At 35.4% G+C, this 17,304-nt stretch overlaps 1 protein-coding gene across 1 annotated transcript in view; it reads right to left on the bottom strand.

Moving 5' to 3' along the window:
- The window catches only part of LOC131037152 (G-type lectin S-receptor-like serine/threonine-protein kinase SD2-5), a 44,131-nt gene extending 27,318 nt beyond the window's left edge, over positions 1 to 16,813 (bottom strand). Inside the window, exons 1-3 of the mRNA XM_059208586.1 lie at positions 16,639 to 16,813; positions 11,226 to 11,467; positions 10,570 to 10,764 (exon numbers count right to left, since the gene is read on the bottom strand). Of these exons, the coding sequence (XP_059064569.1) occupies positions 10,570 to 10,764; positions 11,226 to 11,467; positions 16,639 to 16,813 (612 nt within the window). The remainder of the gene's footprint in view (positions 1 to 10,569; positions 10,765 to 11,225; positions 11,468 to 16,638) is intronic.
- Positions 16,814 to 17,304: the final 491 nt, after the last annotated feature.

Genomic DNA, 17,304 nt, shown 5'->3' with positions numbered 1-17,304 from the left:
ATCTCCTCCTTATGTATATTATCTAATTATGTAACAAAGAATAACTACTAAGTTCTCATTTTCTAGATGATATTACCTTATTCATTTAATTGTTGATAAAATTTGATAACATAGTTAAAATATTTGATATTTTTTTGTAGCTTCTAGTTTGAGAATCTCTACTTGTAAGTCTATTGTTCTCGGTTGGTCACATGACCCTTCCTCTTAGATTGTGGGTAAATCTTGGTATTAGGGAGGCCCTAATAAATGGGTTAAGTATTTTTATATTCCCTTTGAAATTTATTCTTTACAAGAAATGTGGTACTAGTTATATAAAATTTTAGAGAAGAATTAAACCAAATGGTAGACTCATCTTCTTTCTCTCGCTAGAAAGATTCAAGTGGTACTAGTTAACAAAATTAGTAATGACTCCTTATAATGTAATGACCTTGGATTTGTAAACTATATATAATATTAAAAATTGATGTATCTAAAAAATTTATAATATTAATTAAATAAATATTGATTATTTAATTCATAAATGAGAATACTTTTGGGAGATTGATAAAATAAATTCTTTATTTATTTTAATTCAATCATTTCATTTTTAATTAAAATCTCCTATATTAATAAAAATAAATCACATCTATTTAATAAGACTAATCATCCCATCAACATTATATGATAAATTAAATAGATAAAAAATAGGTTTATAATTCATTTATGATTCCTCTCGTTATTATTAGTTGATTTAAAAATTAGGTTTAGTTTATAAGCCCTTTAAAATTTCTCTCATTATTATTTGATTTAAAAATTAGGTCTAGTTAACTAATTAACAACTCTTACTTTACTCCATCACATTGTTTAAAGTGAATAAATCCAATCTTGCATAATGATAAAAATATATTTTAGGCTACTCTAGGATTATAAACATTGAAAAAAATTATTTTTTAATCCTCACTGCTAACAAAATTTGATAAAATATCCACCCACTATATCATAACTATACTTTTTGTAATCATGTGAACCAATCACAAGATAACACGTTTGAGATTCTTATCATAGATCTTGGAAATAAATTATAAGTCCCATCATTAATATTATAAAAGGTCAAACTATATCCATCCATCATCCCTATTAGGTTTAGGTGGAAGAAAGCAATAAATAATATAAAATAAAATGTAAGTAAAATGTTAAATAAATAATCATAACATTACAAATATTTAATATAGTTCACGCAATGTGGGCTACTCCACATAACAATAACCACACACTTTCTTCTATTATGTAGTGAAGATTAAATTATAATGTCATAGATTTTCATGTTTCAATGCTACTTATATATCAAGCATCTTTGTTGGTTTAGAAAGAAAGGTTATCATACCAAAATAATAATTGAATCCTTTATTAAATAATGGGTAAATTTTGGTTTTAGGGTGTTGCCCACAACCCATCAATTCCATGTTTAGTGGTGTTATCCCTAGACCCCTACCACAAGTTTTGAGGGCATGAGTCCCTTAGACACCATAGTATAATTTGTATTCTATCCACTTCCTCATGAATTTATTTGGGTGAAAAAATCACTATCAGTCACTAAAATTTATGCCCAACAACATCATCAATTACCACATAACAACAACCAGAATCTATAAATGAACCTTTCCTCGAGAAATTTATTATAACAATATTTAGAAGCAAGGTTATGGCATTTCAATCAACAAATAGATAATATCTTATCAAAATAAAATCATCCCTGCCATAACATGTATTAATTAGTGTATTTTTTGGTGTGAACATTTCTCCCTTTTGTTTATTTTTTATCCTTTCCTCAACAAAAGGTGTAACTAGGTATAGAATAGGAAACTTGTTAATTACATTATTAAATATTTATTTTCTCTATATTTAAATATACAAAAATAGAATGAGATAATTGTAAGATAAATATATATTTTTACTCATGACTGTTAAGATAATCATTCTGAGCATGTCACCAAAGTGTGATATGTGTATATGTATATGTGAAATCATGAGTATATGCAATAAACATAAGTAAGATCATAACATAATGTGATAAGTATAACATTATATAGTAATTGTGATAAAGATGATATACATTTGATGTGAATATGATAAGTGTCATAAGAATGAAGTTGCTAGACATAGATATGGAGACAATTAGACTTATGATAAGAGGAATAACAAAATAGAAAGAACACCATTATAATGAATAGAAAATTTCATAAGACTATCATAAATCATAGACCATAATAAAATGACATTGGATAAGGGAATAGAGAGGAACACATGAACACACAAGGTCATAAATAAAGTATGTAAGAGTGAAATAAAGTGATAATGAGAACATTGACATACATTTTAACTAAACATATAATCAATAAAAAATAATATTACCCTTAAGTGACAAAATAAAATATAAATGAAAATAGAAAAGGTCAAATCATATAATTAGAGATGCCAAATTATAAGGAAACAAATGATGAATGTATGAATAGGAATTGTGATCACAAAAACATGCTATAAGGAAAGTATCAGTTTAGAAATGATAGTAAAAAAGAAGTAAAAAATAACATAACACATGTTCAAAGTTTTTGATTAAGGGTAAAACAAGTTTTGAGGGGAACCCGAAACCCCTTACAAAAGGTTTTGAAGGGAACTAAAACCATCAGATTTTACTAGGATTTGAAATCCACAATATAATACTACCAAGAAAGATAATCTTAGAAAATCAGCAGCCCAACCTCAGCCATGACAGAAAATCCAGCACCTATCTCATGCACAAGGGTTTCAACAAGGATCCCTTAACCTTCAATAGGTACCAAGGGTGTTTTCAATCACCCATAACCTTCATAAACACCAAATTACAACATATAACCATACATTCCTAATCTGAACACAAAGGGTTCTGACAGGCTCCCCTAACTTTCAACCTGGGTTTTAAACTAGCTCCCAAAACCAAGAGCATAGGGTTTTTACCAAAACCTAATCCTAACCAAAAAATTTGAACATGTGTTATGTTAATTCTTACTTCTTTTTTACTGTCATTTCTAAACTGATACTTTTCTTATAGTTTGCTTTTTGTGATCACAATTTCTATTCATACATTCATCATAATGAAAATGTATAAATAAATGGAAATGATGCAAAAATTATAGGTATAGGGTGAACTAAAAATTATTTTTCTATTTTAAGAAAGGCTAATAGAAAAGAATTTGAGGTAAATACGAGAACATTCAAAATATATGAAAGAGAGCTATTTGATAGCAATGTAAGTTTTGAAAATTGAAGATATATTACTTATAATAAAACTATCTATATAACATTTTATATTTTTACATTACAAAGAGAAATCCTCTACCAATATTCTCTAAGGGAGAGGGGCTAGTAGTTGTATAGGGTCCAATAGTTATACACCCACTCATGCTTATACTATCTAGTCTTGCCATAGATATACTATATATTGTATATAAATAATACACATGTAAATAAAAAAATTATCAAATGTTGGTCAAAATGGACCAATACTTGAATGCAAAAGAACCTATAAATGTTATATAAAAAGGGCATAAATACATACATTAACAAGTGAAATAAATAATTTTTGTTTCAAATAAAATATCATAGTTATTCGTTCTAAGTGTATCATTTGTAAATTAAGATCCTCATTTAATAAAATAACGTGCTCACCTAAAAAAGTATTATTTTTGATAAAGATAAATTGGTTTTACATGGATGCAAAACCAAGAGTTTTATAGAAATTGGCCATCAGCCAACCAACAACAAAATAGGGGAACACCCCAGACTAAGCTCAAAAGCAAAAAGATACAACAGACAACAAAACAAAGCATAGACAAGCACTTAGTTAAGCGAGTGCACCAGCTCCTTGTTCTTTTGGATGACAACCTTGTTGATTTCCTCCAAGTCCTCCATAATGAATCTAGAGGTACCCTTATTGTGTTGGCATATGGACACTCCAATGAGACATTGTGTGTGATTGAAGGTTTTGTCATTGATAGCAACCTTGCAATCCTATGGCATCGGAAAGACATTCTACCGGCAAAGCATTATTCAAGCAAGACAGTGCACTGGCATCAACAAGACCACTCTACACCAGCACCAACACTAGCACAAAAGAAAAGATGTATACCGGCACAGAGGCCGACATGATTTTTGATATGTAATATTTTGTTTATTAGTTTTAAGCCGACTTGGCAAATTGTAAAATGACTCTTGTATATAAAGGAGATCATTGTAGACATTTGTAGAATAGGTAAGGGAGCATAAAGAAAATTATTAGGCAGACCTAATGTGCGAAATATAGGTCAAGGGTATATGTAAAGAACAGAGCAAGAACCGGTACTGAATCTGGCATTAAAGATGCTATTATAAAGCAGTACAGAATATTGGATTAGCATAGTCCTCATTGTAAGTCAGTGTGACTTCTCACTGAGAAGTGTGCTCTAGGCAGTTGGCCTTCCTGCATGTGTAGGCCCCTATTGTAAGTAATATTCTCTTATCGGCTAGTAAGTGAATATTGTGGGTCACAAATCCCACCGAGGTTTTTCCCACACTGGGTTTCCTCATTAAACATCTTGTGTTATGGTGTTCTTTTCATGTGGATGTTTTTGATTCTATTTATTACATTAATTCTTACATATCGGTACACTGTTACTTTATGTTCTGCATGTTTTATATAAAGAAAATTACATTACCAGTCAGATATTGATTCACCCCCCCCTTGAGAGTATCTGTGGGAACCCTAACAATTGGTATCAGACCCTGGTCCTCTATTTTTAGAAGCCTAATAGCTTGAGGAAGATCTTGACACTAGTAAAAATAGAAAATTTGATGAAGCAACTTGAAGGAACTCTTACTGACTATGATGTAGAGAAGTTGAAAAATATCAAATTAGAAGATGATTTAAAAGTAGCTCAGGATATCATTCAGACACTTCAAGAAAGTCTTACTGTTACAAGAAATAAGAGAAGAGAACTTTGTGAAAAATTGCAAAATGAAAATGATGAAAAGGAATCACTTAATGATATGATAGGCAAATTGAAACAAGAAATCATGACAAAAAAAAATGAAATGCAGGATATGACTATGAGATTTTGTAAAGAGATTGAGGATAGAAAGAAGAATGAAGAAGAATTGACTAGAAGACTAAGTGATGCAGCAAATGAGAACATAAGACTTAGCTATGAAAATGACATGTTGAAGACAAATCTGATGCATACTTAGAATGACTCGAATGAACTAATGAGACAAAAAGAAATCTTGGAAAGGGAATTGGAAACTGCAAATCAATATAAAGAAAATTCAAGAAAATCTCAGAAGAACTTGGTACCTTATTAAAGAATCAAAAACCCAAAGGTGACACTTTTGGAATTGGATTTGAAGTTGGAGAAAGCTCCAGTACTGCAAATACTCAGGATCACAGCAAACTGGTAAGGCCTCCTAATACTTATAAATTCAATGGAAAATGCTTTAACTGTAATAAATATGGTCATAGGGAAAACGAATGTAGATCTAGGGATTATCAAAATATCAATCCTCCCACCGGTCAATGCTCCAAATGCAACAAAGTTGGTCATAACTCTGAAAACTGTAGAATGAATGTAAGATGTTATGTTTGTGGAAGATTTGGACATTTATCAAATCAATGCAGAACACAAACCGACATAGGTTATGAGAAAGCTATTTAGAAAAATAATGTAACTTGTTATGCATGTAACAAGATTGGTCATATTGCTAAATTTTGTAGAAGTAAAGGTACACCGGTAGACAACAAAAGTACTAGCTTGAAAGCTAAAGAAAAGGTTGAAGAAGTTAAGCAAGAATTCTCAAAGCAATGGATTAGAAAATCTGATCTAAATATTGGGAACACTCCTCACCGGTAGAACCAACAAATGCTCCACCGACAGGACAATGTGATGCTCCACTGGTAGGATAGAGCAATGCTCCACTGGCAGGAAGTTCTTCATCTAATTGAAGAAAATTATCTTGAGGGTTTGGCAATCTAATGAGACATGTGCTATTATTCCCTTGGTTAGAGAAAAGAAGTTGAAAATCACTCATTACCGGCAAATAAAGTTAAGCTAATACATTACCAGCAAGCAATTAATGTGGTAGGTAGTGAAAAAGACTTTATAAAATAAGGTTTTGGCTCCATTTCATTTCACCGTGATTTCAAACTTTTAGAGAGCGTGAAGATTTCCGAGCTAAGGCATTTCGAGCAAGAAGCAAGCACACTCCAAGCAATCATTCATCCAAGACAGAAAAAAAGGTATTTGATCATGGCATCCTCCTCTGCAATTGAATACATAGTGAACCCTACTGTTGTGGAAGTAATTAAAAGACCTAGGCCCGTATTTTAGTCGGTCCCTGAAATAGCAAAGAAAGATGATACCTTAGGTGCATTCTCTCAAATCCCTAAAGGTGTTGTATATGCTGAAGACCCTAGAATGTATATACACTACAATATTGAAGAGCTAGGAGATGATGAAATCAAAACCATGTACAAAACTAAGATATGTGATGATACTAGCAATATCAAAGTTGAACACAAAATCATTGAAACCCTAGGATTCACAGAAATCCTTAGTATTCCTGAATTTCCTAAGGATGTGATTAGGATAGTATTAAGCAAAGTTCATGGAGAATTTTTCTGGTTAGATACAATTCATAAGATCACCAAGCAAGCAGTAAAGGGTGTCACAGGGTTACCGACCACTGGTAAAAGACCAGATAAAAACAAGAAAGTTTCAATTGATTTAGTCATTGACCTAACAGGTGCAACATCTGATAAAAGATCCTTAAGGGTTAATGATGTAAAGGATACAAATGTGAGATTCATAAGCATGATATTAGGTTACAAAGCCACTCATGCCAATAGACTCAACTCAGTTTCAAGTTTATGCATCAAGAGTGCTTATGACATAATAACCGACAATGCAAAAATTGACATCTGTGAATGGCTAAAGGATGAACTAATAGACAACCTTGGGAAGATAAAGAAGGATAAGAAAGGAACCTTCAGATTTGGAAATCTGTTAGTGTGTCTAATGCTTCATATAACAAAACAAGTTCCCGGTATAGGATATAAATTTTTTGGATATGACATACCTGTAGGAAAGCAACTGACAGAAGTATTCAATACCATGGATGACAATAAGGAAAACATCATTCATGACTTTTTCCAAGCACTAAAAACAAAAATGAAGAAAATGAGAAGGCTATCACAGAAGATTGTAGACAAATACAAAGATGATATATGCTTTGTTATCAAAAAGGATGAAATATGGATGGAAGCAGTCACCTCTAGGACAATCTGGGTAACAGAAATGGGCTATGAAACAGATGACCACATAGTTGAAACTTATGCCAAAGCACTTCTAGAAGCCCCAAATGAACCTAAAGAAGAAATATTTGGTAGTGCTGAAACCATAGAAAGCCAAATTCAATCAAAGAAAAGAGTGAAAAAGGTTGAGGCATTTGTGAGAAAGGGATCCAGACAAGCAAAAGACATAAAGGAAGATATATTGAAGAAAACTGGCATAACTAAAAATGAGTTGGCAGACCCACAACCTGAAGCTCATCTATCACCGGTAGGTACTTCCTCAGAAGGAGATATACCAGCAACTTTTAAAAGAGTTGTTAGGAAAAGAGATCCCCCACTGGCAACCACTCCTTCACCTAGAAGGACAAGGCAGAAGAAACAAGCTATGAGATCTCTAGTCAGAAAGGTCACACCTAAAAAGAAGCTGACCCCTAAGAAAAAGAAAAAGACAACAACTGACTTGGCACCTCTAGAAATTTTGTTAAATGAGATCATAAAGGAAGGAAAACTGAAGAACATAGGGAAAATTTATGACACCCTATCGAATGATGAGAAAGGGCAAGTTGAGGAGAGTGTAATATTACACATGGACATGTTTAAAAAGTTTTTGTTGCAAGTCTTAAATGAAATTTCTGATGACTTATACAAAAGAATTGAGGCCAGAAGGCAAGGAGTAATTGAACTGGATAAGAAAATAAAAATAGAAAAACTACTTGCAGTATATCCGGTAAACTCCCCAAAAGAAATTGATGATCTAATAGCTTAGGCTAACTGGATAGTTTTTTCCACTGCACACTGGCAAATTTCACTGATGGCAGGTAGAGTTATAGAGGTTTCAGAGGAAATAGAAGATGGTTGGGACATATTTTTGGTTGAAAAAGAAAAACAAGAAGAATATAGGAATCCCAAGCCTATTAAGGTATATCAAAAGGACAAAGGGAAAGGGTAAGTTGGTGGACCTCCAAGCATAAAGATTAAAGATAACCTACCTCCACCTGTAAAAATTACAATCCCTGAAAACCAACCGGCAACTGAAAGCATGAATATAGAGGATAGCAATACAAATCCTGAAGTCCTATTCACTGTAAATGTTGATACCCAAAAGATCAACATAACAGTTGATAAAGACCCAAGTGAAAAATCAGATATGGCCAAAGAGCCTCCAGTAATAGGAAATACAGAGCAACCGGTAGTGGATACAGGCAAAAAGATTGAATCTGAAGCACAAACAGAGAAACCAACAGAGCTAAAGGCTCCAGAACAGATGCCACCAGTAAGAAATGAAGCAGGAAAACCAGTGCTAAAGGAAATGCAGACACAAACCGACTTGCCAGAGGTCAATACAAGCATGGTCACTTCCACCGGTACTCAGTTTGTTGGGTCACCATCAAAGTCAACAAATGTGACTGAGGTATTACTTGAATCTATCAAGAAAATAACTGACTATAGCTCACAAGCTTACAAAGCAATAGATGATTCAATCCCATTTTTGAAAACAATAGCTCCTAATTGTAATATAGATAATAAAGATTCTTTAGGATAGTTAGATACACTATGTAAATACATTTCTGGAAATATTGAGCAAATAAAGGTAGAATCTGTAAAGGACATTGTAAAAAAGGAGAAACAAAAATTCTTTGAGGAAGAAATTAAGAAGTGTAACAAAGATTTTGACACACTTCTACCAGAACTGTGTAGTTTGTTAAAAGAGTACAGAAACCTGTAGAAAGACACATGCAAAACAAACTTCCTGACTATAGATATAGACAAAAAGATAAGCAAGACACAGGAAGAGATAAACAAGCTTGTAGACAATTTTGTCAACTCACAGGATTCTATCTGTTTTTGAAGATAAGTTAGCAAATTTTGAGACAGAATTACTTAAACAAGAGAAAGAGAAAGAGACAATAATAAATAAGGCAAAATACTTGAGATCCAAACGGAGTCCAAGATTGGATTATCTAGCATCTCTATGGAAGGAAATCATAGAGGCATTAACACCAGGAAGTAAAACACCGGCAGAGCAATTGCATCATCTCACCGGCACTATGAAGAGAACTGAAACCACAATAAAAGATAGCAAAAAGTTTATGGATAGTATAAACTTAATTTTGGGTGATCTTTTTTAGATAATAACTACCCAACTACAAGGTTGAGGTTATGGACTAGTATAACTACAAACTCTACTAACCTTTGTCATTGATGCCAAAGGGGGAGTAGTAGGATGAGAAAATTCAAAACACAGGGATCATATGCTCAGGGGGAGTCCCTCATTTTTTTTGGTTAATTTTTTTCGTCTACACATTTTTGGATATATTTTTGAAATTTCTCATGAGTGTTGCCATCAATGCCAAAGGGGGAGATTCTTGGCATATGGACACTCCAATGAGATATTGTGTGTGATTGAAGGTTTTGTCATTGATGGCAACCTTGCAATCCTATGGCACCAGCAAGACATTCTACCGGCAAAGCATTATTCAAGCAAGACAGTGCACCAGCATCAACAAGACCACTCTACACTAGCACTGGCACCGGGACAGAAGAAAAGATGTATACCGGCACAGAGGCCGACAGGATTTTTGATATGTAATATTTTGTTTATTAATTATAAGTCAACTTGGCAAATTGTAAAATGACTCTTGTATATAAAGGAGATCATTGTAGACATTTGTAGAATAGGTAAGGGATCATAAATAAAATTATTAGGCAGACCTAATGTGCGAATTATTGGTCAAGGATATATGTAAAGAATAGAGCAAGAACTGGTACTGAATCTAGCATTAAAGATCCTATTATAAAGCAGTATAGAATATTGGATTAGCGTAATCCTCATTGTAAGTCAGTGTGACTTCTCACTGAGCAGTGTGCTCTAGGTAGTTGGCCTTCCTGCATGTGCAGGCCCCTATTGTAAGTAATATTCTCTTATTGGCCAGTAAGTGAATATTGTGGGTCACAAATCGCACTGAGGTTTTTCCCATACCAGGTTTCCTTGTTAAACATCTTGTGTTATGGTGTTCTTTTCATATGGATGTTTTTGATTCTGTTTATTACATTAATTCTTACATACCAGTACATTGTTACTTTATGTTCTGCATGTTTTATATTAAGAAAATTACATTACCGGTTAGATACTGATTCACCCCCCCCCCTCTCAGTATATGTGGGAACCCTAACATATTACTTCTCCTACTTCTGGTCCTTGAATTAGGGCACATAGTTTTATTGCCACCCACAGGAGAGTCTTCACCACCGAGTTCTTTCTTTTTGTTAGTGTCACCAGGATAGACATTGTCAATAGGATTAAATCTGTATTTGGCCACCATGGCATTGATCTTTTCCAGCCCCTCCATATTATTTCTCATGGACTCCTTGCTTATGTCGACCAAATTCTTAATGTTATTCTTGATATCCTCCATAGACTGCTCAACCTTCTCAATTCTTTGCTCATGATTACATTTCAGAGCTTCCACATCATGGGAAATCTTCTAGGTCATGATCATGAGCTTCTCCATTTTGTTAGGATCAGGCGAATCAATGAAGATATCAATTATCTCCTTAATCCACTCTTTGAGGGTAAAAACCTCCTTCCCCACCCACTTCTAGTAGTTCTCTTAGCTTCTAGTCACTTCCATTACCAGGTTCATCGAAGTAATTTCCTTTTGTAAGCCACTATCCACATCTTTAGGTAGATTCCCCTACTTCTCCTTCAAGAAATGAAGAGGAATGTCCAATTTGATTTCCGGTCGAAGGTCTTCAGATCATAGTCTTTAGCAACCAATTTCTTCTTTTTGGAATAAGGCTTAGTTTGAGAGATCATCTTGCTAGTCGATTTATATTTACTTGTAGCTCATCTAGGGGGGTTCTTACTACTATGGGTTCTAGGAGTGACCAACTTCTCATCCTCTTCAACCAGCTTGTAATCAGGGTCAACAAGAGGTTTGGCACTCCCACTATCCTCCATCTCCATATCCGTATCAAAGACATCTTGAACATCAGTAATAGGGATTTGGCCTTTCTCAAAGAGAGAGTGCACAACATCATGGGCTTTGGCATACTCCATAATGAGTACAATAGGCCCTTCATGGAGGACCAAATTATTCAGATTCTCAACATGTTTTTCAAGACTATTCTCTAAAGAAGAAACCAAATAGAATGAAATAGAAATAACTTTGCCATGCCTAAAGTGATTTAAAATGAAAATAAAAGATGTTGGCATATCTTCCACCAAGCATAATGTACCTCATAATGAACATGGCCATATCCACCGAGGGAGCCATTAAGTCCTTTCTGTTGTAGCCACCATCCACCATTTTATTAACTCTTAAACGCTCCTTATCTTTATCAAAAAAAAATGCTATGTCTTCCTCCCCTATTTTTCTATCTCTATAAAGCCTTCTACCATTCATAGCCAAGCACATAACCATACCCACCATGGTTTCATCCACCTAAAATTCAGCACCACAAGCCTTCATAACCCCTTTCTTCCACCTGTTGACAAACATTTTTGTGAGCAGAGGAGAAGGGCCATGGAGTCTTTCCAAGAAGGGAACCATTCCCCCATCAACAATTTCCTGCCACACCTTATTTTTCTTCCATTTATCAAAAGTGGGTTGTTCTTGCCTATTCTTGTCCCCACCCATAATAGTTCGGGTCGCCAAACAAAAGAAAGAAATGGGCCACACAAGACAAGTCTTCAAATAGGAGCAAGACAGGAGCCACAAATTAATACAAAAAATCTAGTCACAAGGGAAGTTTTTAGATCTTCAAATAGGGAAATCAAAAGGAAACCATTTCCCTAACAACTTAATCAAATCATGATTGTTCTTCATTAATTACTGCGAGTGGATGGTATAATCATATACCAGGTTGTACAAGTTTTTTGGGAAAGAGTCTCGATTCCTCCACCATTTTGCCACCATGTAGCCCACCACCATATTGGCCAATAAATCCACTGCTTTATTGCCTTCCCAAAAAACATGAGAGATTTTGAATTCATGCAACTCTTTAATCATATCACAACTATCTTTGATCAAGTTGGTAATCGTCCAGCTAGGATCCATATGCCCATTCAAACAGTTGGTAATGTTAAGTGAGTCAGATTCCATCCAGACCTTTCTAAATCCTTCCCTTTTAGCCATGTGTAACCCTAAATCGGCAGCACTAGCCTCTACAAAATGGTTGGACTGGGTGCCCAAAGCGAGCACCACTATAGAAACCAACAAACCCGTATGATTCCTAGACACTTCCCCACACCTAATCGGCCCAAGATTCCCTTTAGCTTCCCCATCCATATTGATTTTGATCCATCCCATAGGGGGGATGCCATAGAACATTAAGCCTGCACTATTTAATTTTGTGCATAGGAATGGAGATATTCTATCCAATTTCCCACCATTTGATAATATCCCACTCATCCTGGAGAGTAGGGAGGGGATGGTCGGTCCTTATACTGGGGCAAGAGTGAAGAAAATTCACCTTGATAGCATTTCTAATTCTAATATCCACTACAAGTGTAGGAGATTCCAAATCTCTAAAAGCTCTATTGTTTCTTTCTTTCCAAAAACCCCAAGCAATGTGAGGAAGAGACATGTTCCAGAGGACTCCCAAAGCCTGATTGTCAAAGGGGCATTTCCATTCAAACCATAATGTTTGAATAGTATCAGGGAAGACCCAATTAGTCTTCCAGATATCAAGTAAGAAACTCTATATTTCCATGGCAAAAGAGTAGTGAAGAAACAAATGTCCAACACTTTCCATCGCTTCTTTGCATAGGAAGCCTCTGTTAGTAATAGGAAGAGCTCTTTTGCAAAGGTTGTCAATGGTAGAAATCTTACTCTGCATGAAAAACCAAAAAGAGATGTCAATTTTCAGAGTTAAAAGCTTATTCCAGATACCAGCCCAGAAGGGGGAAGGAGAGAAACTTCTGGAGATGAACTTGTAGGCATCAGCAACCTTGAATTTACCTAAAGAGGAGAAATTCCAGAACACTTCATCCTAAACATGAGAGAAAGGGATATGAATACAGTTTAACCAAGTTCGCAAAGGTATCAAATCATCATCCATAGATTTGAGATCTAACTAGGCTCCATCTCTAATATAATCAACCACCCAGGAGCCAATTTTTCTGAGACATAATTCTTTGAAAGGAGGAGCCCAAACAAAATCCAAAAGGGGGCCATCAACAATCCACCAATCCTCCCAAAATCCGATTTTAGTTCCTTTCCCCAACACCCATCTACAACCATGCAAGATAATATTGGTGGTACCAAAGAAGTTACTCCATAAATCACAGACATAGATGGGAAGGTCATAAGATTCTAGTGTGTTTCAGATACCCTAGATGTGATATTTATGTTTGAAAATGTCAATCCATTCATTATTCTCTTTAAGACATCTCCACAATTGCTTGCCCATCAAGGATCTATTGAATTATCTCAAATTTTTTATGTCCAACACCCCCATGGACTTCGGAATGCAAACTTGTTTCCAAGACACAAGATGCAATCTATTGTTAATTTCAATTCCTGTCTACAATTTTTTTTTGAATTCTTTCTAGTCTAGCAGCAATTTTGATGGGAATTTTGAATAAACTCATAGCATACACTGAGATGCTCTATAGCATAGCTTTGAGTAGCTAGAGCTTACCAGCCTAGCTTAACAAAGCACTTTTCCACCCAGCCAGCTTATTTTGGAATCTATCAATAAGATTTGCTCAGAAGGAATCTTGGGCTAGGCCATGATAGAGGGAAGACCTAAATAAGAGTCAGGCATAACCCCAACTTTACATTCCATAATCATGGCAATCTTCATTTTCCTATGATCTGGGGTGTTAAAGAAAAAAATGAAAGTTCTAGCCAGGATAATTTTTTGTCCAGTACCTTGCTCATAAGTGTCCAGAGTGTTTTACAAATTCTTAGCTTTCTTAACCAAACTTTCTCTCATCAACAAAGTATCATCCACAAATTGTTGGTGAGAATAGGTAGAGGCCTAAGAAGAGGGATGTAAGCCCAAAACATTTCCTTTTCTAACTTTCCTTTGGATTATTTTACTGAGAGCTTCACTCATTAGAATGAAAAGGAAAGGAGATAACGGATCCCCTTGTCTAAGGCCCCTTGATGTAGAGAAGAAACCAGAGGCAACACCATTGATCAAGACTAAAAATTTGGGAGTGTACACACATTGAGAAATAATTTGGATGAAATTATCTTCAAATCCAAATGCCCTAAGGATTTTGAGAAGAAAACTTCAATTGAGTTTATCAAAAAGTTTCAACAGATCCAATTTAAAAAAAAAAAACTATGTTTTTTATTGATAGATAAGGAGTGAATGTTCTCATGCACCACAATTATGGAATCCAAAATTTGCCTCCCAGGAACAAACCCATTCTGGTGTTTTGAAATTAAAGAGGGGAGATATTTCTTAAGCCTAAGCACCAAGATCTTTGTGAAAATTTTATAAATGGAATTGCATATACTAATAGGTCTAAAATCCTGAAAAGAACTGGCATCAAGTGTCATGGGAATGAGGACAAAGAAGGTGGTATTCAACTCCTTCAGAAGAGAGCGGAACCCAAAAAACTCTTGCACTGCTATGACCACATTAGAGCCTAAAATTTGCCAAATTTTTTGAAAGAATAATAGAGGGAAACCATCAGGGCCAGGGACTTTGTTACCTTCAAAAGAGAAGACGAATTGCGAACTTCAGCATGAGAGGGGATTCTAATTAGCTCCATGTTTATATCCTAAGAGACAATGTTGGGAACTTCCTTCAAGATCTCATCTTGGGCCAAAGCATTAAGAGGGTCACCAGCCGATAAGAGATTAGTGAAGTAGCTGATGGCTTCCTGGCAGATCTCTTCATGCTTATCAATCCATCTCTAGCCAATCTAAATTTTACTGATTCTATTAGCAGCTCTGTGCTTGAGGGACGTCATATGAAAAAACAATATTTTTGTCACCACTTTTAAGCCATAAGGCTCTAGATCTCTACTTCTATAATTCCTCCTCTTTGGAAATAATATCATGCAGTTCAGTTAAAATCTCAATTTCTTTGTTCGAGATGTCATTATTAAACCCAAAATCTTGGATATGCTTCTGAACCTCCTCAAGATCTTGCTTGAGCTTATCTTTAATTTTGAAAATATTACCAAAATAGGACTTGTTCCAACGTTTAATATTGGACTTGACATTGGATAGCTTCTTAGCAATATGAAACATGGTCGTACCTTGGATATCAATATTCCACCACTCCAAAATTTCTCAAATTTGAAGGGGTACGCCTTTCTTCCAGACAACGAAATCACTGAAAGACAAATAGGGAAGTGATTAGATCCTAATCTAGTCAAGGCGAATTTACAAGAAGCATTATGTATCCAATTAGGAGAGACAAGGCCCCTATCCAACTTAACCTATATGAAGTCCTCCCCACTACATCTATTAGACAAAGTGAATTTGGCCCCAACAAGATCTAGGTCCAACAGGCTCAAAGAATTAATCATATTAGCTAGGTCTTGTCTACTATCAACAGAAATAGGCATGCCCCCAGATTTCTCCAAGTTTGAGAGAGGGGTGTTGAAATCACCCAGGAATAATCCATTTCTCATTAGGGAAAAGTGATCTAGCCTGACAAATGGAAGACCAAAGAACTTTCCTTGTAGTTCTCCCATTAGGAGCATAGATGTTGGAAATAATCCAGGAGGATCCATCTTTAAGATTATAGAATCTAGTAGCATTGTGATTAGGAGAAGAGAGAACCACCTTACCACATAACAATCTCAGGTTCCAAAGAGTAGTGACACTGCCAAAAGCACCATCCGCATCAACACAATGAACACCACAATCTCCAAAAATTGCCAATTTAATCTTTTCCACTTTACCACCAGACATTTTAGTCTCTTGAACAAGGAAAATATCCGGCTTATGATCCCTAACCAGGTTGGATAGAAAATCATGCTTATGGGGATGATTCAATCCCCTTATATTCCACAAAATAATTTTCATTTGGAAAGTGAGGGGGATCCCATCCCCAATTTAGGTAACATTCTCTAGGCTCCGTCCACAATGGAAGCCTGACTCTACCTATCTCTACTAACTGCATTAGGTGACCTCCCCACCCCCCATAAATCTAACCCACAGTTTGTTTTTTGTCTATTTTTGGTTGAACCCCCCCAGAAGCTAGAGTAGATTGGCCAATAGGGGATTTCCTTCTTCTTTTTTTGGGTCTAACATCAATAAAAGGACAAGAGTCCTTTTGGAATGGTTGCAGTGTGAGAGAAACCTAGGGTTTCACCTCGACCAAGTTACCCATGTCAATGACCAGATGAATGGGAATATCTGGTACAGTCTCGTTAGCATTCAGAGTATTCCCTTCATTATAGGGAGCATTCACAATAGGGGGTTCCCAAACATTCTCCTCTAAGAGCGGAGGACTAGGAGCAGGGACCACAGAAGCTACTCCAGGCATGAACCCATCTTCCATAATGGGAGGAGGGATAGAGGGATCAACAGATCCATTTGAATCATTTCACAATCCTCCTAGAGGGGGATTAGAGGGCAAGGCATCCCTCTTCTCTAAGATCGGCATGTCATTCCTCTTTCTCCATACCTTCTTTGGCTTAGAAGAACAATGCCTGGCCCTATGACCCACTTTTTAACAGTGGAAACATGCAAAAGAGATGGATTCATACTCCACTTTCTCCACTCATCTGCCCAACCTAGAAAAAAGATCAATCTCAAATGGCTAATTGGTAGATTGTTTAACATTGACACGTAGTTTGGCATAAACCATGCATTTTTTAGCTATAGTCATTGGGTCAATTGAAATTAGCTCTCCAAAACATGCTGCAATTCCTGCAAAAATCTCTTATCCCTAGAACTCCATGGGTAAACCTGGCAATCTGACCCAGATTGGGGCTTCATTACATTCCCAATCTTTGGGATTAAATCTTGGTTCCCACTTTTTGAGGGCCA

Source organism: Cryptomeria japonica, chromosome 7, assembly GCF_030272615.1.
Source record: "Cryptomeria japonica chromosome 7, Sugi_1.0, whole genome shotgun sequence".
NCBI lineage: Eukaryota > Viridiplantae > Streptophyta > Pinopsida > Cupressales > Cupressaceae > Cryptomeria > Cryptomeria japonica.
The sequence above is the reverse complement of the archived record's forward strand: the minus strand, read 5'-3'. Positions and strand labels throughout refer to the sequence as shown.